Here is a 23679-nt window from a genome sequence, read left to right as displayed (position 1 = left end):
GACTTCTGGAATTTACATTATTGATATCACTGGTCTGGATATCTGGCTGTGTAAAACTTTCCAGTTAAATATATTGATTAATGATACTGAATACTGCTTGTCATTTTCCTAAGATATTTTAAAATTACATTCATGCAACAACCATTCACAGTAAGTGTTAATTATGTGTGTCTTGTACATGAGGAGAATGACGTTATTCACAAGGAAGTTCAAACTTCTTTTTATCCTTTTATCTTTTGCACATGTGCTTTAATGTTGGGTTAAATTAATTCATTTTTGTTGTTTATTTTCTTCCATTTGTACACTGTGATATGACAAAATAATCAGTTCTATTTCTTTTAAATTAGATACAGATGAAGTTGACAGCCATCCACACAGCAGTAAGAGTGTTTTTAATATGTTAATATAGAAATAAGAAGACTAGAATTAAATTTGTTGGCTTTCCTTGCTTCTAAGGATTTTAAATATAAGTTACAGGTCTTGCTGTCATGAAAATACAGCAATGTTAATATTTGACATGGAATTCACCAAGAAAAGCATCAACAACTAACCCCCCAAAATGATATGTTATTTGTTTTAGTACAAATAGACATGTACATTTTTAAATTTTCAAATGAACTTTATATTATTTATTGTCTTTTAATTATCTAGGAGCAGTGAATGTCAATGACTCAGATATCACATAATTATCTTCAACCAGCTAAACAACTTTTATAATAAATTGAGCATTACCAAAGCCAAAAATAGGACTTATATGTCCAATTTTTTTAAAAAAAATCATCCACCTAAAAGGTAAGTTAGAATGATGATTAATTTCTGGAAATAACTGCCACATTGCAGTGCTATAAGAGTCTAAATTATCAACTTTATTTTGAGAAAGAGTCACTTTCTATATAGCCCAGGCTGTCTCAAAATGTTTCTGTTATTTTGAGAAATAGATACTAATTTAAAATCTTATTATTGTCTATTTGCTGCATACAATGTTGAATTTAATAATTATGTTTTTAAGGAAAGTATGAACTTTGAGAGTGTTTATGCCCTAACAAATTCTTCTGCCTATCTCTCCTTCCAATGTTTCCTCTTCTTTTTCTAAGATAGTGGAACTCCTAGTTTTTCTTCTGCTTCAATCTCCCATATGATATTATTGTGTCAACTAATTTGCTGTGCATACAGTATTTGCAGTTCCCAAATAGCATATATGTATTCTACGGTAGAGGGAATGATACCATCTTTAGTAGAATGAACTGTGGTTGAGTAGTGTACTTCTTAGTCTCTGCTGAATTTGAATGATGTTTTTCTTTAGAGGGAGATAGTATTACTTCTACTGGTTGTCAAAATAGAGTGTGTTCTATTTCCTGTCACTATATACCTCTTTTATCTACTGGTTATGGTTTTCTAACTTGGCTTAAATGAATGTAGATAAATTACTTGTGCACATAAGGAAGTGAATAACACATGAAGCAATAAAGAAAGGCTTCCTTTGTGGGATGCAAAAATACTTCTGTAAGAACATGGAACAACATAAATGAGATTATTAGCATTCAAATTATGTAGAATTTGGAGTGAATTTATATTTGGTTTTCTTTTTACCATTATTTCTTTCCTTTTTAAAAGGTAATGATGAAAATAAAAATGCAAAATATCACACATGTTTCAGAATTCTATCTTCTGAGAGTCTCTGATGATCCAGAACTGCAGCCCATTCTCTGTGGATTGTTCCTGTGCATGTACCTGATATCAGTCCTTGGGAACCTGCTCATTATCCTGACTGTCAGCTCTGACTCCCACCTCCACACTCCCATGTACTTTTTCCTCTCCTTTCTGTCCTTGGCTGACATTGGCTTCATTTCTAGCACAGTCCCCAACATGGTCGCAGACCTTCAAATCGACAGTTTAGTCATATCCTATGTGGGCTGCCTGACACAGATGTCTCTTTTTGTCACTTTTGCATGTATGGATAGTATGCTTCTGACTGTGATGGCGTATGACAGATTTGTTGCCATCTGCCACCCCCTGTATTATACAGTGATTATGAGCCCCTGTCGCTGTGGTATCCTGGTCTTAGTGTCATTTTTAGCGAGCCTTTTTGAATCCCTGCTTCACAATTTCATTGCCTTACGACTTAAATGCTTCAAAGATGTGGAAATCACTAATTTCTTCTGTCACCCTTCTCAGCTTCTAAATTTAGCCTGCAACAACACGTTTAATAATAGCATTCTCATGTATGTTATTGGTATCATACTTGGTGTTTTTCCCTTATCAGGGATCCTTGTCTCATACTTTAAAATAATTTCTTCTATCCTGAGAATCACCTCTTCAGGAGGAAGGTATAAAGCCTTCTCCACCTGTGGGTCTCACCTAGCAGTGGTGTGCTTATTTTATGGAACTGGGCTTGGGGAGTATTTTGGTTCTATTTTGTCTCGCTCTTCTGGAAACAATGTGGTGGCCTCATTAATGTACACTGTGATCACTCCCATGCTGAATCCCTTCATCTACAGTCTGAGGAATCAGGACATTAGCAGTTCCCTAAAAAGGCTCCACTTTTGTGTTATTTAAAAACAGGCGCCATACATTTAATATAAGATGCAAGTTGGAAAACTTAGAAAAATTAAGCACCTAGAACTGTGGATTCTGCCTCATTGGATCCATATTGCTTCTAAAGGTTGATGACTGTAATTTATCCTCATTTATCCACAACAAAAGGATATTTTACTAGAGTGACAATAGAGTAATTCAGTTATTTTGACTTACTTTTTTTTTTTTTGAGACAAGGTCTCTCTGTATTTGCCACGTTATCCTGAAAACTCTGTAACTGCCTTTCTCTCTTTTGAGTGTCAGGATTAAGATGTATGCCACCACACTCAACTGAATTTAGTTGTTTTATATTTCCCAAAAAAATTCAGTTTGGAACATGAACTAAACTTATGAGTTATATGATAATGATAAACTTATGAGTTATATGATAATGATAGCTGCTGAAAATTGTGAATGTAAACAAACTGAGATCCTGATAATTGTTACAGTCGTCTATTCTTCCCATGAAAACCCTTACACTATAAAAATTGGAAAGAACAGTAACACCGTAAGAAATTGATCTAAATAAATATGCATAGAATCATTTCAAAGACTTGAAATATTTTAAATCTTAATATTCCTGATATTGATTTTATAATAACAGCACATCTGTGGTCTTATAGAAAATGTTAATGTGTGAGCTGTCTATTTCATCTTGACACAAGCTATAGTTATCTGAAAGGAGGGTATCTCAATTTTAAAAACTGATTCCATAATATCTGGATGTAGGATATTTTCTTAATTAGTGATCAATGTGGAAGCCCCAATTCAAAGCAGTTCTTTTCATCCCTGGACTGGTGATACTGTTCACTATGAGAATTCAATCTGATCAACCCATGAGAAGCAAACCAGTAAGAATATCCCTTTGAGGGACTCACATCAGCTTCTACCCTCAGGTTCCTGCACCTTTTCAGTTCCTATACAGCTTGCTTCAATATTGAACAGTGCTGTGGAAGTATGAGCAAATTAGCCCCCAACTTGTTTATGGTAACTCTGTTTCATTACCACAATAGCAGCCCTAAGAAAATGTGGTTCTGAACAAAAATGGTTAACATTTGATGTTCACAAAAATAGATAGAGAGGAATTGTATATTAGTTTTCAACAAAAATGATGGCTATTTTCCTGATTTTAGAAATATTTTATCACATCAATAGATACAAAATGTTCTATATGTTGAAACTAAACCAACTCCTCTTACCCCTTTCTAGTAAACAAAAATAAGAATTGACTGATTTAAGATTGACATATAACTTGATGAGAGTAAAAACTAAATATTCTTTATCCTAGACAAGATAATGAAACAATTATAAACTTTCTAGATCTTTCAGTTGACTGACATACACCAAAATAACAGATACACTCCTGTCATATGCCAGCATACAGCACTGACAGGTTAAGAGGCCATCAGACTTTTTGCTTCTCCTGTACACTTCCTCTGCACCTCTAGCACTGGCCCAGACAGAGAAAATATCCACAAACCATCTAACCATCTACTTACAATATTTATTGAATCAAATTATATTAGGAAACTGGACAAATTTTAAATCTGAATTCTAAAAGAATCTGTGACCAGGTGCTTAAGATGTAAACACATTTCTATTTGTGACATTTCTTTACCAACAGGGATCCAAATGAAAATGAAAATACAACATATATCAAAACTTATGGTACTCAATAAACTCAGAGGAATGTTTACAATTACAATTCAAAGGATTGGTATTTCAAATCAGAAATATAATAAGTAAATAGCTGAATTATTCCCTTAAGATTTAGAAAAACAAGACAAAAACAAGCCACAAATTAGTGAAGAAAAACAAAAGTAAAGTTAGGGAAGAAAACAATGAAATAGAAACGAAAAATAAATAAATGAAATAAAAAGTTGATTCTTGAGAAAAATCAATAGTATTAGTAATCATTTAACCAAATTAACAAAAAGAAATAGGAAAAAAGACAAAATTGATCATATTAGATTTATGAAGATGAACATTATAACATATACCAGTGAAATCCAGAAGATCAAAGTGTCATACTTCTAAAACTTATTCCAATAGATTGGAGATTCTAAAATAAATAGATAAATTTCTAAATGCATATGAACTACCAAAGTTCAACCAATGAAGGCTAAAATGATCTATCACAGTGAGATTGAACCAAGAAAAACAAAATGAAGCAAAAACCTCCTGACTTAAAACATAAAATATCCGCCAGGTGCGTGTATCTGTTAACTTCCTTAACTTTCCTTAATGTTTTGTTGGTCAGAATTGGTACAGATGCCTGCTGACCAGTGTAGAGTACTTTAATTTTTCTTGGTTACCAACCAGAATTAAATGATAAAAACAATTATCTCTACTAGAAGTTAAGATTGAGCTGAGCTCAAACTTTCTTCCTACTAGATTTCACAGTGCTGAAGTGCTATGTAGGCTTCAGAAGAGTTAAGTCTTCAGTGTGCTTCACAGAAAGGAACTGTACAGATGATAGTGCCAACCTGCCATGCGAGACAGATGATAGCTAGTGCAATTGTCTTATAACTGCAATGGGAGTAACCAGCTGTTATCAATGCGGCTTGATACACTCTCCATAGTAGGAAACATATGCTTGGTACTGTAACCTGATCAAAACATATAGGTAGGGATTTCAAAGACAAAAGAAAAAAATCTCATTACTCTTGTTTAGCTAAATTGGCATGGCATCAAATTGTAGTTTTAAATTTTATGTTTATAGCCACAGAAAAATGTTCCTCTCATCCTTAATCAGTGAAGCTTCTCTTTGTCATCAACAGCAGATACATACAGATGTTAATGATGCTTAGAATAAGTGATGGCTAAAGGATCAGCTCTAAACAGGATATTTATTCCATGCATGCTAAGGCTCAGGAAACATTGCAGAAGACAAATAATAAAAAAATGTAAGAGTCGGATGACAGGGAGAAGAGATAGATTTCTATTTTCAAGGCATGACACAGGACACACTAAATATCAGATTACATCATAACCTATGTGACTTCATAAACTAGGTTAGCACAAAACTGAATTTCAAGCCAAAAATAATCAGATGAGATGGAGAAGAACATCATATACTCATCAAAAAATACACCAAAAGGACATTAAATACTTAATATCTATGCCGTAAACACACAGGTACCCAAGTTGGAAAAAAAAACACCACTCAGCTTATACCACATACTGACCTTCACATACTGATAGTGGGAGAATTCAATATTCCACTCCCATCAAGAGGGAGAAAAAAACCTAAATGGAGAAATTTAAAGTGAACAGATATAATAAACCAAATGAACCTAACAATTATTTACAGAACATTTAACCCACACAAAAAGAAATATAAATTCTTTTCATCACTTCATGGAAATTTCTCCAACACTGAGCATATACCTTGATATATATCAAGTCTAAAAAAAAATTGAAATAGCACACTACATCCTATATGACCATCACAGATAAAACATGTTTTTTATCAGTAAGAGAAAAATCAGGAAGTTTAATATTCATGAAAATTGAACAACTCATTGAATGAAAAATGAGTGAAGACATATGTTAAATAATTTCTGAATACGCTACATGCCCAAACTTATAGAACACAATGAATACAGTTTTAAAGGCAAGTTCATAGTACTATCTCCCTACATAAATATTGGATAAATTTTATACTAGGACTTAACAACATACATGAAAGCTTTAGATAAAAGAGAAAATCACACTCAAAAATAGTAGACAGTAAGAAATTTTAAGGCTCAATACTGAAATCAATAAAGTAGAAACATACAAAATGATACAAATAAAACCATCCAACAATTCAGTGAGACAATGAGTTGTTTCTTTGAGAAAACCAGTAAAATTAACAAAGCCTTAGTCAATATTAGGTAAAAGGTAAGGAGTGATCATCAAAATTAAAGATGAAAAGAGGGACATAACAACAAAACTGGAGACATATAATCATATATTCTAAAATGCTGCAGTCCATAAATTGTAAAATCTAAAAATATAGATATTTTCTCAATAGGTACTACTTACCAAAGTTAAAGTATGATTAAATATCCCTTCTAAACAGACCTACAAGTTCTTGTAAACAGAAATATTAACATAAAATATTCCAATAAAAAAGACCAGGCTCAGATGGTTTTAGTCCAGAATTACCCTAGATTTTCAAAGAAGACTTAATTCCAATAGTCCTTAAATAATTCCAAAACATGGAAACAAATGGAAAATTGTTCAATCTGGTTATGAGGTCACAGTTACCCTGATACACTCCACAGTTACCTTGATACACTAACCAACAATGAAAGAAATGCAGGCTAATTTTCCTTATAAACATATAAAGCCAAAATTTCAATGAAATTCTTATAAACAGAATACAAGAACACATCAAAAAGATTTCTGATCATCCAGGAATTCATGAATGTCTCAGGATTTATATGAATTAATTGATAAATGTAATCCACTATAGAAAAAACAGAAAGACAAAGATCACATGACTAACTAATTAAATGCAGAAAAGGTCTTTGACAAATTCAATAATCCTTTATAATAAAAGTTCTGAGGAGTTTAGGGATACAAAGAATAAACCTCAACATAATAAAGACAATTTACAAGGCCATAGTCATTATCAGTTTAACTGGAGAGAACTCAGAGTAATGTCACTAAATTCAGGATCAAGACAAGGTTTTCCATTCTTCCAAACTCCAGTCTATATAGTACTTTCTGAACTGAACACCATTAGAACAGGCACTAAGATCAACAATTAATGAATGGCTGAGGCAAGGAACTCCACTTGGACCTGGAGTGGGCTTGAGGCAACAAATTCCACAAGAGTGGGACTGAACCAGCTGCCTAGGTCAGAGTGGGCCTGAGAAAGCAAGCTCCACAGGAGCAGGAGCCAATCCAGTCCTGGAACATTGGCAGACTAGGACTGGGACAGTGACCTGGACTAGAGCAGACCTGAGACAGTGAACTTCATTGGAACAGGCTTGAGCACACCCAATCCTAGGAAATCTGGGGGAGCAGACTGGAGCCAGAGACTGTCGCATGACCAACTCCAAGCCAGGGATCTCTGCAGGAGGGGATCTAGACCAGGATTTACAGAAAGAATTTGAAGCTGGTAACCTAGGCCAAAGTAGGCCTAAAATAGCAAACTTCCAGGGAGCAGAGCAAAGCCCGGGAGCACTGAGCTATCCTCAGGAACAGGAGTTACCAATGGGGTAACTAGAACTGTGTCACTGACTGTACAATGAGGAACAACCATCTGAGCTTTGGATTCATTGGCACATAGAAGATTAATAAACAAAATTGCAGACAGCCCCAAACACACCTATTAGAGGAAAAGATGAGTAGAAAAGGTAAGAACACATGCAACACCACAAAGAGGAACACAAACCAGTAAAACCTAAAAACCCTACATCAGCAAGACTTGAACAACAAAATAGAGATGAATCAGAAGAAAATAATCTAAAAAATAACTTCAAGAGAATGTTTGAAACTCTTAAAGAGGAAATGAAAGATTCCCTCAAAAAAATGGCAGAAAAGACAAACAAAAATATGAAGACATCAGCAAATCCCTTAAAGAAAAATCAAGAAAAAAAATCAAACATATGTAAGAAACTATTCAAGATTTGAGCACTGAAATAGAAACAATAAAGAAAACAAAACTGAGGGAATTATAGAAACAGAAATCATGAGAAAACGATCAGGGATGACAAACATAAGCAAGAGCAGCAGAATACAAGAGATGGAAGAGAGAATCTCAAGCACTGAAGATTAAATAGAGGAAATAGACTCATCAGTCAAAACATTAAATCTAACAAAACCTTAACACAAAATATCCAGGAAATATGGGACACCATGAAAAGACCAAACCTAAGAATAATAGGTGTAGAAGAAGGAAAAGAAGTTCAACTCAAAAGCACAGAAAATATATTTAATCAAATCCTAAAACAAAACTTTCCCAACCGAAAGAAAGATATGGCTATGAAGATACAAAAAGCTTATAGAACACGAAATAAACTAGATCCAACATAAAGTCCCCTTTTCTTAAAATAATCAAATCAAACATACAGAATAAAGAAAGAATATTAAAGCTGCAAAGGAAAAAGGCCAAGTAACATAAAAAGGCAGACCTATCAGAATTGCACCTGATTTCTCATTGGAGACAATGAAAGTCAGAAGGTCATGGTCAAGCGTTATGCAGATATTAAGACATCATGGATGCCAGCCCAGAATACTCTACTCAACAAACTTTCAATCACCATAGAAGGACAAAACAAAATATTCCACGACAAAACCAGATTTAACCAATACCTAGCCACAAATATAGCCCAACAGAAAATACTAGAAGGAAAACTCCAACCCAAGGACGTTGGCTACATCAACAAAAACACAGACAATTGATGGTCTCATAGCAGCAAATCCTAAAGAAGGGAAAAATGTACAAATTAACATCACCAACAATGAAAACTAAATTAACAGGAGATAGCAATCATGGGACATTAATATCCTTTAATATAAATAGACTCAACTCACCTATAAGAAGGAACAGGCCAACAGATTGGATACAAAAACAGAATCTGAATACAAGAAACACACATCAACCTCAAAGACAGACATCATCTCAAATAAAGGGTTGGGAAAATATTCCATTCAAATGGACCTAAGAAACAAGTGGGTGTAGCTATCCTAATACCTAACAAAATAGACTTCAAACTAAAATGAGTCAAAAGAGACAAAGAAGGACAGTTCATAATAGTCACAGGAAAAATCCATCAAGAGGAAATCTCAATACTAAACATCTATGCCTCAATTACCAGGGTACCAACATATGTAAAAGAAACACTTCTAAAGCTTAAATCATACATTAAACCTCACTAATAGTGGCAGATTTCAACACTCCACACTCACCACTGGACAGGTCAGTCTGACAAAAAATGAACAGAGAAAAAAGGAATTAACAAATGTTATGACTCAAATGGACTTAACAGACATCTATAGATGAGAAATTATAGGGAGAAATCAAAGACTTCCTAAAATTCAATGAAAATCACCACACAACATACCAAATTTATGGAACACAATGAAAGCAGTGGTAAGAGGAAAGTTCATAGCAATAAATGCCTACATAAAGAAGCTGGAAATAAATCCCACACTAGTGAAATAGAGAACATTTGAAAACTTTAGAACAAAAACACAAACTTACCTAAGAGAACTAGTCAGCAGGAAATAATCAAATTGAAAGATGAAATCAACAAAATAGAAACAAAGAAAACAATATAAAGAATCAATGAGGCAAAGAGTTAGTTCTTAGAGAAAAATCAACAAAATAGACAAACATTTATCCAAACTAACCAAAAAGCAGAGAGAGAATATCCAAATTAACAAAATCAAAAATGGAAAGGGGTACATAAAAACAGACATGGAGGAAATACAGAGAATCATCAGGTCATATTTTGAAAACCTGTACTCCACAAAATTGGAAAACCTAACACTTTTTGGATAAATGTCACTTACCAAAGTTAAATCAAGACCAGATAAGCAAATAAAACAGACCAATAACTGCTGAAGAAATAGAAACAGTCATCAACAAAAATAGTCCAGGACCAGATGGTTTCAGCTCAGAATTCTACAAGATTTTCAAAGAAGAATTAATACCAATACTCTTCAAATTATTCCACACAATAAAAACAGAAGGAACATAGCCAAACTCTTTTTATGAGGCTACAATTACACTGATAACGAAACCACAGAGAGACAACTAAGAAAAAGAATTGTAGATCTATCTCACTCATGAGATGCAAAAATACTCAATGAAATATTGCCAAATCAAATCCAAGAACACCTCAGAACCATCATTCACCATCATCATGTCAACTTCATCCCAGAGATGCAGGGATGGTTCAACATCCAAAAATCTGTCAACGTAATCCACCATATAAACAAACTGAAAAATAAAAACCACATGATCATCTCATTAGATGCCAAAAAAGCTTTCAACAAAATACAACATCCCTTCATGATAAAGGTCTTAGAGAGTGCAGGGATACAAGGAACATACCTAAACATAATAAAGGCAATATACAGCAAGCCAACAGCCAACTAAATGGAAAGAAACTACCAGCAATTTCACTGAAATCAGAAACAAGACAAAATTGTCCACTCTCTCCAAATTTATTCAATATACTTCTTGAGGCCCTAGCTTGAGCAACAAGACACCAAAGGGATAGCAAGAAGATACAAATCAGAAAAGAAGAAGTCAAACTCTCAGTGTTGTGCTGATTTTATAAACAATCCCAAAAATTTTACCAAGGAACTTCTACAACTTATAAACACTTTCAGGAATGTAGCAGGATACAAGATCAACTAAAAAAAAATCAGTAGCCCTCCTGTACACAGATGATAAAAGGGCTGGGAAAGAAATTGCAGAAACAAAACCCTTCACAATAGCAACAAATAGTATAAAATGTCTCAGAGCAACTCTAACCAAAACAGTGAAAGACTTGTATGACAAGAACTTTAAATCTTTGAAGAAAGAAATTGAATAAGACAGCAGAAAGTGAAAAAAATTTCCCATGCTCTTGGGTAGGTAGAATTAACATAGTAAAAATAGCAATCTTACCAAAAGCAATCTATGGATTCAATGCAATGCCCATCAAAATTCTAGCAAAATTTTTCATCGACCTTGAAGAATAGTACTCAACTTCATATGGAAAAGCAAAAAACCCAGGTTAGCCAAAATAATCTTATACAACAAAATAATCTTATACAACAAAAGAACTTCTGGAGATATTATAATCCCTGACTTCAAACTCTACTACAGAGTTACAGTACTGAAAACAGCCGGGTAGACAAGAACAGACAGGAGGACCAATGGAACTAAATTGAAGACCTGGATATTAATCCACACTCCTTTGAACACTTGAGTTTTGACAAAGAAGCAAAAGAAAAATAATCAAATGGAAAAAAGAAAGCCTATTTAATAAATAGTGCTGTCATAACTGGATATCAACTTGTAGAAAAATGAAAATAGATCCATATCTATCACCATGCACTAAACTCAAGTCCAAATGGATCAAAGTAAGCCATATTGAACATTATATAAGAGAAAGTAGGAAACACACTTGAATGCATGGGCACAAGAGACAACTTCCTTAATACAACCCCAGCAACACAGACACTGAGAGAACAATTAATAAATGGAACCTTCTGATTCTGAAAAGCTTCTGTAAAGCAAAGGACATGATAAACAAGACATAATAACAGCCCATAGAATGGAAAAAGATCTTCACTAACTTCACATCACACAGAAGTCTGATCTCCAAAATATACAAATAACTCAAGAAATTGGTCATCAATAGAACACATAATCCAATAAAAATGGAGAACAGACATAAACAGAGAACTCTCAACAAAAGAATCTAAAATGGCTAGAAGACACTTGAGGAAATGTTCAACATCCTTAGTCATCAGAGAAATGCAAATCAAAATAACTCTGAGATTCCATCTTGCACCTACAAGAATGGCCAATATCAAAAACATTGATTACAGCTTATGCTGGAGAGGTTGTGGGGAAAAGGGAACACTTCTGTATTGCTGGTGGGAATGCAAGCTGGTACAGCCCCTTTGGATGTCAGTGTGGTGATTTCTCAGAAAATTAGGAAACAACCTTCATCAAGACCCAGTAAAAAAAAAAGACCCAGTAATACCACTTCTGGGTATATATCCAAAGGATGCTCAATCATACCACATGGACATGTGCTCAGCTATGTTCATAGCAGCATTGTTTGTCATAGCCAGAACCTGGAAACAACCTAAATGGCTCTCTACTGAAGAATGTATAAGGAAAATTTGATACATTTACATAATGGAGTACTACACAGCAGAAAAAATAATGACATCTTGAATTTTGCAGGAAAATGACTGGAGCTAAAAAACAGCATTTTGAGTGAGGTAACCCAGACACAGAAATACAAGTATCACATCTACTCACTCATAGGTGGTTTTTAAACATAAAGCAAAGAAAACCAGCCCACAAATCACAATCCCAGAGAACTTAGACAACAATGAGGACACTAAGAGAAACATACATAGATCTAATCTACATGGGAAGTAGAAAAAGACAAGTTCTCCTGAGTAAATGGGGAGCACAGGACATTGGTGGAGGGTTAAAGGGGAGGAGAGAGGCAGGAAGGAGAGCAGAGAAAAATGTAGAGATTAATAAAAATCAGTAAAATAGTGGTGATATCAGCATAATGACATCATACCAAAAATAAAAACAATTAATAAATGGAATTTTATGAAACTCAGAAATTTCTATATAAAAATGATCATGGTGATTCACACAAAGGAGCACCCCGCATAATGTGAAAATATTTTCAATAAAATACAAATTCAATATATTGTTACTATCTTAAAAATATGAACTCTAAATTATACATATATAATACATATAACATTATATATAAAATATATGAATAATACAATTACAATAAAGAATAGATTTAAAAAGAGAATTTTCATAAAAGGGAACTCAAGCTCTTTTGGCACATAACATCACCCAGCCCAGCCTGTCTGGGCACTGGGTCCGAATCCTCGGGGCACCCAAGCGGGTGGGAGTTCCTTTGCTTCTATGACCTGCCTGCACCAAGCAGGGTAGGCGCTTTGTTTGCAAGCTGCCCCATCAGCATGGAGGCCTGATCTCTCGGCGCAAGGAGAGCCAGCATTGGGGTGAGTTTCTGGCCCCGCCCGGCGCCAGCCTGGGACAGGGAGCTCAGAGATTCCTTGGCCCCCTTTCCTTCCTGGGCTCTCTGCAGGGCCTTTCCTCCTTGCATACCGCCTCTTTCTTCCTAGCCCACCCAGCTTCCATCCAGAACCCTCCCCACTTTGGCCCCACCGCCCTCTTTGGCACATAACATCACCCAGCCCAGCCTGTCTGGGCACTGGGTCCGAATCCTCGGGGCACCCAAGCGGGTGGGAGTTCCTTTGCTTCTATGACCTGCCTGCACCAAGCAGGGTAGGCGCTTTGTTTGCGAGCTGCCCAATCAGCACGGAGACCTGATCTCTAGGCGCCAGGAGAGACAACGTTGGGGAGAGCCAGCATTGGGTAGGCAAGGAGACCTGATCCAGTAAAGAAGATCCACAAGGGAGCATTTGGAAGAAGAGATGGGCAGACGCCAAGGCAAGAATTCACCCAACAAGCTGAAAAGCAACATGAAGCCACCAGAAACCAGCGACCTCACAACGGGAGGACATGAACACCTTAATCAAGAAGAAGTAGAAAAGATTGACTTCATGAAAGCGATTGACACCCTTAAACAGCATGTAAAAAACGCCCTTATAGAAATGGATGAGAAATATAACAGAAAGTTTGGAGAATTGAATAAATCAGTGAATGATACCCTAGAAAACCAAGGAAAAACAATCAAACAGATAATGGAAACAGTTCAAGACTTGAAAACTGAAATGGAGGCAAAGAAGAAAACACAAACAGAGGGCCGGCTGGACATGGAAAATTTAAGTAAACAAACAGAGTCTACAGAAACAAGCATTACCAACAGAATACAAGAGTTAGAAGAAAGAATCTCAGATTCTGAAGATACCATAGAGAAAATAAAAACACTGATCAAAGAAAACAGCAAGTCAAACAAACTCTCATCACAAAACATTCAGGAAATATGGGACACAATAAAAAAGACCAAACCTAAGAATAATAGGAGTAGAAGAAGGAGAAGAAGTGCAGCGCCAATGGTCCAGAAAATATATTTAATAAAATTATAGAAGAAAACTTTCCCAACCTAAAGAAAGATATACCTATGAAGGTTCAAGAAGCATACAGAACACCGAATAGGCTGGATCAAAAAAAAAAAAAACATTCCCTCGCCATATAATTATCAAAACACAAAGCATACAGAATAAGGAAAGAATATTAAGAGCCGCAAAGGAAAAAGGCCAAATCACTTATAAAGGTAAACCTATCAGACTTACACCTGACTTCTCCATGGAAACCATGAAAGCCAGAAGTTCCTGGATAGATGTACTCCAAAAACTAAGAGACCATGGATGCAAGCCCAGATTACTATACCCAGCCAAGCTTTTGTTCACTATAAATGGAGAAAATAAAATTTTCCAGGATAAAAACAAATTTAAACAATACACAGCCACAAATCCAGCCTTACAGAAAGTAATAGAAGGAAAATCACTAACCAAGGAGTCCAACAATGACCACAATAACTCAGACATCTAGAGACCCTTCACCAACACAAATCAAAGAAGGGAAACACACAAACCCTACTACTAAAAAAGTGACCGGAGTTAACAACCACTGGTCATTAATATCACTTAATATCAATGGGTTCAACTCACCTATAAAAAGGCACAGGCAAAGAGATTGGATACGAAAACAGGATCCAACATTCTGCTGTTTACAAGAAACACACCTCAACCACAAAGACAGGCACCTACTCAGAGTAAAGGGCTGGGAAAAGGCTTATCAAGCAAATGGACCTAAGAAACAAGCAGGTGTGCCCATACTAATCTCTAACAAAGTTGACTTCAAACTAAAATCAATCAGAAGAGATGGAGAGGGGCATTTTATACTCATAACAGGAACAGTTCATCAGGATGAAGTCTCAATCCTGAATATCTATGCCCCTAATATAAAAGCACCCACGTACATAAAAGAAACATTGCTAAAACTCAAGGCAGCCATCAAACCGCACACACTAATAGTAGGAGACTTTAACACTCCTCTCTCACCAATGGACAGGTCAATCAGACAGAAACCTAACAGAGAAATTAGAGAATTAATGGAGGTAATGAAGCAAATGGATTTAACAGACATCTATAAAACATTTCACCCAAATAGGAAAGAATATACCTTCTTCTCTGCAGCTCATGGAACTTTCTCAAAAATCGACCACATAGTCGGGAACAAAGCAAACATCCAGAGTTACAAAAAAATATTAGTAACCACCTGTGTCTTATCAGATCACCATGGATTAAAGTTAGAATTCAACAACAATGCTACCCCCAGAAAGCCTACAAATTCATGGAAACTGAACAGTCAACTACTGAACCATACCTGAATTAAGGAAGAAATTAAGAAAGAAATTAAAGTCTTCCTGGAATTCAATGAAAATAAAGAAACAACATACTCGAACTTATGGGACACTATGAATGCAGTCCTAAGAGGAAAGTTCATAGCACTAAGTGCCCACTTAAAGAAAACAGAGAAAGCTCACATTGGAGACTTCACAGCCCACCTGAAAGCTCTAGAAAAAAAAGAAGCAGACTCACCTAGGAGGAGTAGAAGACTGGAAATAATCAAACTGAGGGCTGAAATCAACAAAATAGAAACACAGAAAACAATACAAAGGATCAATGAAACAAAAAGCTGGTTCCTGGAGAAAATCAACAAGATTGACAAACCACTATCCAAGCTAATCAAACGGCAGAGAGAGAATACGCAAATTAATAAGATCAGAAATGAAAAGGGGGACATAACCACAGACACAGAGGAAATTCAGAGAATCATTAGATCTTACTACAAAAGCCTATATGCCACAAAACTGGAAAATGTAAAAGAAATGGAGACTTTTTTAGATAAATACCATATACCACAGTTAAACCAGGACCAGGTGAACAATCTAAATAGACCTGTTAGTCGGGAAGAATTAGAAGAGGTTATCAAAAACCTCCCTACAAAAAAAAGCCCAGGACCAGATGGTTTCAATGCGGAATTCTACCAGAACTTCCAAGAAGACCTAATACCTATACTCCTTAATGTATTTCACAATATAGAAACAGAAGAGGCATTGCCAAATCCTTTTAAGAGGCTACAGTTACTCTGATACCAAAACCGCACAAAGACTCAACCAAGAAATAGAATTATAGACCAATTTCACTCATGAACATCGATGTAAAAATCCTCAACAAAATACTGGCAAACTGAATCCAAAGACACATCAGAAAAATTATCCTTTATGATCAAGTAGGCTTCATCCCAGGGATGCAGGGCTGGTTCAACATACGAAAATCTATCAATGTAATCCATCATATAAATAAACTGAAAGAAGAAAATCATATGATCATTTCATTAGATGCTGAAAAAGCATTTGGCAAAATTCAACATCCCTTTATGATAAAAGTATTGGAGAGATTAGGGATACAAGTTTCATACCTAAATATAAAAAAACCTATATACAGCAAGCCGACAGCCAACATCAAATTAAATGAAAGAAACTCAAAGCCATCCCACTAAACTCAGGAACACGACAAGGCTGTACACTCTCGCCATACCTCTTCAATATAGTGCTTGAAGTTCTAGCAATAGCAATAAGACAACATAAGGGGATCAAGGGGATTCGAATTGGAAAGAAAGAAGTTAAACTTTCGTTATTTGCAGATGATACAATAGTGTACATTAGCGACCCCCAAAACTCCACCAAAGAACTTTTACAGCTGATAAACACCTTTAGTAATGTGTCAGGATACAAGATCAACTCCAAAAAATCAGTCGCCCTCTTATACACAAAGGATATGGAAGCAGAGAGCGAAATCAGAGAAGCTTCACCTTTCACGATAGCCACAAACAGCATAAAATATCTTGGGGTAACTCTAACCAAGGAAGTGAAAGATCTATTTGACAAGAACTTTAAGGCATTGAAGAAAGAAACTGAGGAGGATACCAGAAAATGGAAGGGCCTCCCTTGCTCTTGGATTGGGAGGATCAACATAGTAAAAATGGCAACTCTACCAAAGGCAATTTATAGATTCAATGCAATCCCCATCAAGGTTCCATCAAAATTCTTCACAGATCTTGAGAGGACAATAATCAACTTTATATGGAAAAACAAAAAAACCCAGAATATCCAAAACAATCCTATACAATAAAGGATCTGCTGGAGGCATTAGCATCCCTGACTTCAAACTCTATTACAGAGCTACAGTGATGAAAACCTTCCTTTATCCCAATCATCCTGTTTCCTCAAGTTCCCCCCATCCTTCCCTTCTCCCTTTTCTCTCCCCATCTCCCCTTACCCCCAAGCAGTGGCAGTGGGCCATGTGGTGGGAGGCAGCAGGCCCTGAGAGCAGCCAATCCTAGGCAGGGATGGCTGCAGGTCCCCCAAGCGGTGGCTGGTACAGCACAGGGAGACACGCAGCAGCAGGCAAGAGACAGAGACATAGATAGGCACGCCATGCAAAGTGAGGTTGGATGTTTATTAAGTGGGTTATGGATGTATGGAAGGGAAGGGCAAGAAGAGAGCAGAGAGAGACAGAGAAAGAGAAAGGGAGGGAGAGAGAGATAGAGAGGGGAGAGAAGGGAGAAAAGGAAGAGATGGAAAGCTGCCTCTCTGAGAGGGAGATGGAAAAGAGCAAAAACTAAGGCTGGAAGCTGAAGATCAGCCTGCCTCAGTGGATGGGGGAGGGATGGAATGGCTATGACTTGTCTCTTAAAGAGACAGAACAGATCATTACATTCCCATCTCTTTTTTATAATAAAAAGGCGGGAGGTTAGGCACCACAGGTTAAGGGAATTGGGGCGGCAGATTCTCAAGACTGCTTCCTTCTTATTTGTGGGCGTCATCTTTGGGGGAGAACCTGAGAAGTCTGGGTGCTAGTCACATCTTGGCATAGCTTTTCTCTTTGCTCCTGTTCGGTGTTTGTGGTATGAAAATGTCTGGTGTGTCTTACACGTGTTTAAGGTATTAGCAGAACAAAGGACAAAGTTGAATTAAGGAAAAAAATTTAGTACAAGGGTATTGAGGGGTGTATCTGACCTGTTTGAGGTGGATCCTTCAATTCAGCTCCCTGGAACTCACAAGAATTCTTTGGGTTTGTGAAAACAGAAGTTTAGACATATACATTGTATAAACACTAGCATATTTATGTCAGAATGACTGCAACAGATATTTTTGCACAATGAAAAGTATTTTTAAGACTGTGGAAGGACAGCTTTGTCTTGTTCCTGATTTTAGTGGGATGTCTTTGAGTTTCTCTCCATTTAATTAAATGTTAGCTGTTAGCTTGCTGTATATTACTTTTATTATATTTAGGAATGAACCTTGCATTCCTAATCTCTCCAAGACCTTTATCATAAAGGGGAGTTAAATTTTGTCAAATGCTTTTTCCGCATCTAATGAAATGATCATATGTTTTTTTCTTTTGGTTTATTTATATGATGGATTACATTGATAGATTTTCATATGTTGAACCAGCCCTGCCTCTCTGTGATGAAGCCTACTTGATCATAATGTATAATTTTTTGGATGTGTTCTTGGATTCGGTTTGCCAGTATTTTATTGAGAATTTTTGTGTCGATGTTCATGAGTGAGATTGGTCTGTAATTCTCTTTCTTGGTTAAGTCTTTGTGTGGTTTTGGTAGTAAGATTGATCTGTAATTCTCTTTCTTTGTTAAGTCTTTGTGTGGTTTTGGTATCAGGATGACTGTAGCTTCACAAAAGGAGTTTGGCAATGACTCTTCTGTTTCTATTTTGTGAAAAACATTAAGGAGTATAGGTATTAGGTCTTCTTGGCATTTCTGGTAGAATTCTGCATTGAAACCATCTGGTACTGGGCTTTTTTTGGTAGGGAGGTTTCTGATGACAGCTTCTAATTCCTTGTGACTTACAGGTCTATTTAAACTGTTCACCTGGTCTTTATTTAATTTTGGTATATGGTACTTATCTAAAAAAGTGTTCATTTCTTTTACATTTTCCAATTTTGTGGCTTACAGGCTTTCTTAGTAAGATCTAATGATTCTCTGAATTTCCTCTGTGTCTGTGGTTATGTCCCCCTTTTCATTTGCATGTTCTCTCTCTGCCGTTTGATTAGTTTGGATAGGGGTTTGTCGATCTTGTTGATTTTCTCCAAGAACCAACTTTTTGTTTCATTGATCCTTTGAATTGTTTTCTGTGTTTCTATTTTGTTGATTTCAGCCCTCAGTTTGATTATTTCCAGTCTTCTACTCCTCCTGGGTGAATCTGCTTCTTTTTTTTTCTAGAGCTTTCAGCTGTGCTGTTAAGTCTCTAATGTGTGCTTTCTCCATTTTCTTTATGTGGGCACGTAGTGCTATAATCTTTCCTCTTAGCACTGCTTTCACAGTGTCTTTATTTTCACTGAATTCAAGAAATACTTTAATTTCTTTCTTGATACATGGTGGTCAGTAGTTGGCTGTTCAATTTCCGTGAGTTTGTAGGCTATCAGAGTAGCATAGTTGTTAAAAATATAACTTTTATTCCTAGTGATTTTATAAGATACAGGGGGTTACTGCAATCTTTTTGTATCTGTAAGGGTTTGCTTTGTTACTGAGTATGTGATCAATTTTAGAAAAGTTTCCATGAGGTGCTGAGAAGAAATTATATTCTTTTTTGTAAACATTGTGGGTCCACGAACCACGTTCTGATTGAATTTAAAGACTACTCCACGAGATGGAATTCGTACCTAACACTGCTTGGATGGAGAAGAACTTGAGACTAGCTAGGTCATGTGATTAGAGGAAAACAAAATACTATTGTTCTTTGAACATAATTTATAAATGTTAAAATGCACATGGTAAAAAAGTTCTATCAATATCATTAAAGGATTGTTTAGTTGTGTTCATTCTATAACATCTATAATTTATAAATGTACTAACAGATAGCATATAATTAAAAGTAGAGATAGCAAATTTGTTAGAATCTACAGGAATAGTTGCTCATTAATATGCTAAGCCACATTTGGACAGTGTTAGATGATTCATTTCTCTGGATTGATTGTGAAGCAGACAGAAGGAGACGTACAAGTGGGATCTCCACTGCTATGCTGAGATTGGTAGTTTGAGACCCCCTACCATAGGTTTAACTTTCTTCTTCTCCATAAGAATATATTTATTAAACAAAAAATACTTTCTTCTTCATAGTTTAGTATACAGATCTGATGATGAGTATTGGGATGCTGTGCTTAGTGTGCTCTGTGGCTTTGTGCTTCCTTGTTGATGGAGGAGGGTCATCTTTCTATCTGTTGCTTTCATTGGTTAATTAATAAAGAAACTGCTTGGCCTTTGATAGGACAGAAAATTAGGTAGGTGGAGCAAACAGAACAGAATGCTGGGAGAAAGAAGCCAAGTCAAGCAGTCACAATGATTCTCCCACTCCAGACAGATGCAGGTTAAGATCTTTCTTGGTAAGCCACACCTCGTGGGGCTACCCACATTATTAGAAATGGGTTAAAGCAAGATGTGAGAGCTAGCCAGTAAGAGGCTAAAGCTAATGGGCCAAGCAGTGTTTAAAAGAATACAATTTCCGTGTAATTATTTCGGGGCATAAGCTAGCAAGGCGGCCGTGAGCAGGGGCGGCAGGAACACAGCCCTCCGCTTCTCAACAGTTATCCAAAATTTTATTTGCTTTTTATGCATGCATTATATGAAATAAAACACAAAATTTCAATAACAAAGTGATGCAATCACAAGCAGTTCAACTTGATTTTTCCGTCTAGATCCTACAAGTGTACACAAACTTAGGTAATTGGAATTGTACAGTATATAATATGCTTTCCCCTACATTGTGAATACATACCAACTAAAAACCCCACACTACATGAGCATTTTGACACCTAAGATTATACCACGATATCTTAGTCTGTCAGACAAATGTAATCCTCTCTTCCTTAGCAACAAAAATTTTATAGAAGACAAGAATGTCAGCAGGTATCTAGATAGAAATACTGGTGAAGTTACAATTAAAATTCTGCATTTCCTCAATACTCAAGTTACAAGGTGTTATGGTGTAAATGAATGGCAGACAGAAATTATAATAAAATATTCAGCTTTAATAAGGAAAAGACTTACAGAACTGAGGTTCCCAAGGAGACAGAAAGCAGAAGGGAAGGCGGGGAGCACACCCACAATATTTATTAGTAAAAAATAACCTTAGGGGACCCCGCCCTTCAAGCAAGGTGATTGACTGGTCTTCCCCTACATCTCCCCCTTTTGTCTAAATAAGGCAGAACCAAACCCAATACAACTATATACAATAGGAACAAATAATAAATATACTAAACATTCTATTTCAAGGAGTCTAAATAATGTAGAGAGTAACTACAATTCTTGTCTTCTATAAAAAGCAAATAAAATTTTGGATAACAACACTAGTTGACGTGGAGATGTAAAAGTCTTTCACCATTATGTAGACTGTCAATTTTTCCTATTGATGGCATCATTTGCCTTACAGTAGATTTTCAGAGTTCCAATTTATTAACTGTCAATCTTGGTGAATTCACTGTCATTATTCTCTTTAGGAAATTGTCTCCTATGCTTATATGTTTAAGGCTATTCCCTAAGTTCTCTTCTATCAAGTCCACTGTGCCTGGTTTTATGTTGAGATGTTTGGTCCACTTGGACTTGAATTTTGTGCAGGGTGATAAATATGGATCTCTTTTCATTCTACATGCAGACATCCAGTTAGATCAGTGTCATTTCTTGAAGATACTTTCTTTTCTCCATTGTGCATTTCTGGCTTCTTTGTCAAAAATCAGTTGTTTATAGTATAATTTATGTACAGGTTTTTGATTCCAAAATATAAAAAGAATTCAAGAAACTAGACATCAACAAACTGCACAGTACAAATAAAAATGGGATACAAGTCTAAACATAGAATTCTCACTAGAGGAATTTTAAATGACTGAAAACACTGAAAGAAATGTTCAACAGCCTTAGCCATCAGGAAAATGTGAAACAAAGCTTTTTAGAGATTCCATCTTACAGCTGTCAGAATGGCCAAGCTCAAAACACAAGAGACAGCTGCAGAGGATGCAGATCAATCAAAACACTCTTCCAATGCTCTTTGGAACAGGAGGGATCAGGTAGCAGGTGGGAGGGACAGAGGGATAGAGTATGGGGAGAGATGGTGGGCATTTGGGGGGCAATGTGGAAACCTAGTGCAGTGGAAAATTCCTGGTAGTTATGAGGGAGGACTCTAGTAATGAAGGATATGAAGTCAGAACCAGCCATTCCCTTTAACCAGGCTAGTCTTCCAGTGAGAGGACTGGGATACCAACTCAGCCACAAAAATCTGTGATCCATAATTTGTCCTGCCTGCAAGAGGTGTTGGACAATGGTGATTCAGAGCTTGTGAAAGTAGCCAACTAATGACTTGTCTAGTTTAAGACTCATAGCATGGGTGGGAGTCCATGCTCACTGCTTTCCGGATGGTCATTGGAAAACCAACACTGAAACTCCCAGCTTTGGTCATTTGTGTATAATTTCTTAAGGGGGGTTGAGGCACATGGGCTTTTACTCCACCAATTTGGCATTCTATTTCTGTCATTTATATTTAGCTCACATTTGTCAGTCATTCTCATGAGAATTTTTGAAGATAGCTTCTGAAATTACTAGGAGATTTGATCTCACAATAAACTCCTTTATCCTGTCTCTTATAATCTGCCCACCACCTGTTCCATAGTGTTCCCTGAACCTTATGTGTGGGAATGTTTTGTAGATGCATCCGCTGCCACTAGGCTCCACCATTTTGCCTTTTGATTGGTTGTAGTTTTCTGTATGGTTAATTTCTGTTGGAAATAGATGTTTTCTTGATGAGGGGTGACAATCACACTTATCTTCAGGCACTAGGTCAAATGTTTAGACAGTAAGATGCTATGCTGGTTTAGCAAATAGGTGGCTATAGTTTTTCCTCTAAAGTCCATGAACTCACTTGGCTAAATAGTTGTTTAAGATTCAGTATCAGACAGTGAGTCCCTCTACATGAGTAAATTTTCAATCCAGAGTGAGCTGTTGTGTGCAACTATTGTACCCTTAAGGTTATCATGCCATGCTGATCATTGATGTGATTCATAGGTGTTATACCTGGGAAAAACTGTTGTCTCTATCCTTTGGAAGATTTCATGTGCATTCTGGTACCTTGAAAGTTAATCTTCATTGAGCAATCAGTTACATGATTTTGCTCAAGTTCTCTGGGCCTTGTTTCTAAAATTCATTGTGTCTTCAGCAATACAGATTAACTGTCTGCTTCTTGGGAGTAAACAAGGGCAGCAGCAATCAGCTGTATGCTTTGGAAATCTCTTGGCCATCCCTGGCCAATAACTCAAAAGGAGGCTTTCCCTTTCTGGTACTGA

General features: G+C 36.3%; 1 protein-coding gene across 1 annotated transcript; it reads left to right on the top strand.

Annotated features, from left to right (window-relative positions):
* Positions 1-1617: 1617 nt before the first annotated feature.
* On the top strand, positions 1618-2556 carry LOC121451970 (olfactory receptor 7E24-like). Its single transcript, XM_041657814.1, has one exon. It carries the CDS (start codon positions 1618-1620, stop codon positions 2554-2556), a length of 939 nt encoding a protein of 312 aa, XP_041513748.1.
* Positions 2557-23679: the final 21123 nt, after the last annotated feature.

The sequence above is a fragment of the Microtus oregoni genome, unplaced genomic scaffold (genome assembly GCF_018167655.1).
Source record: "Microtus oregoni isolate MIOR12 unplaced genomic scaffold, Mior012 000008F_ref0000371, whole genome shotgun sequence".
Classification (NCBI taxonomy): domain Eukaryota; kingdom Metazoa; phylum Chordata; class Mammalia; order Rodentia; family Cricetidae; genus Microtus; species Microtus oregoni.
This window is presented reverse-complemented; position numbering and strand designations above follow the sequence as displayed.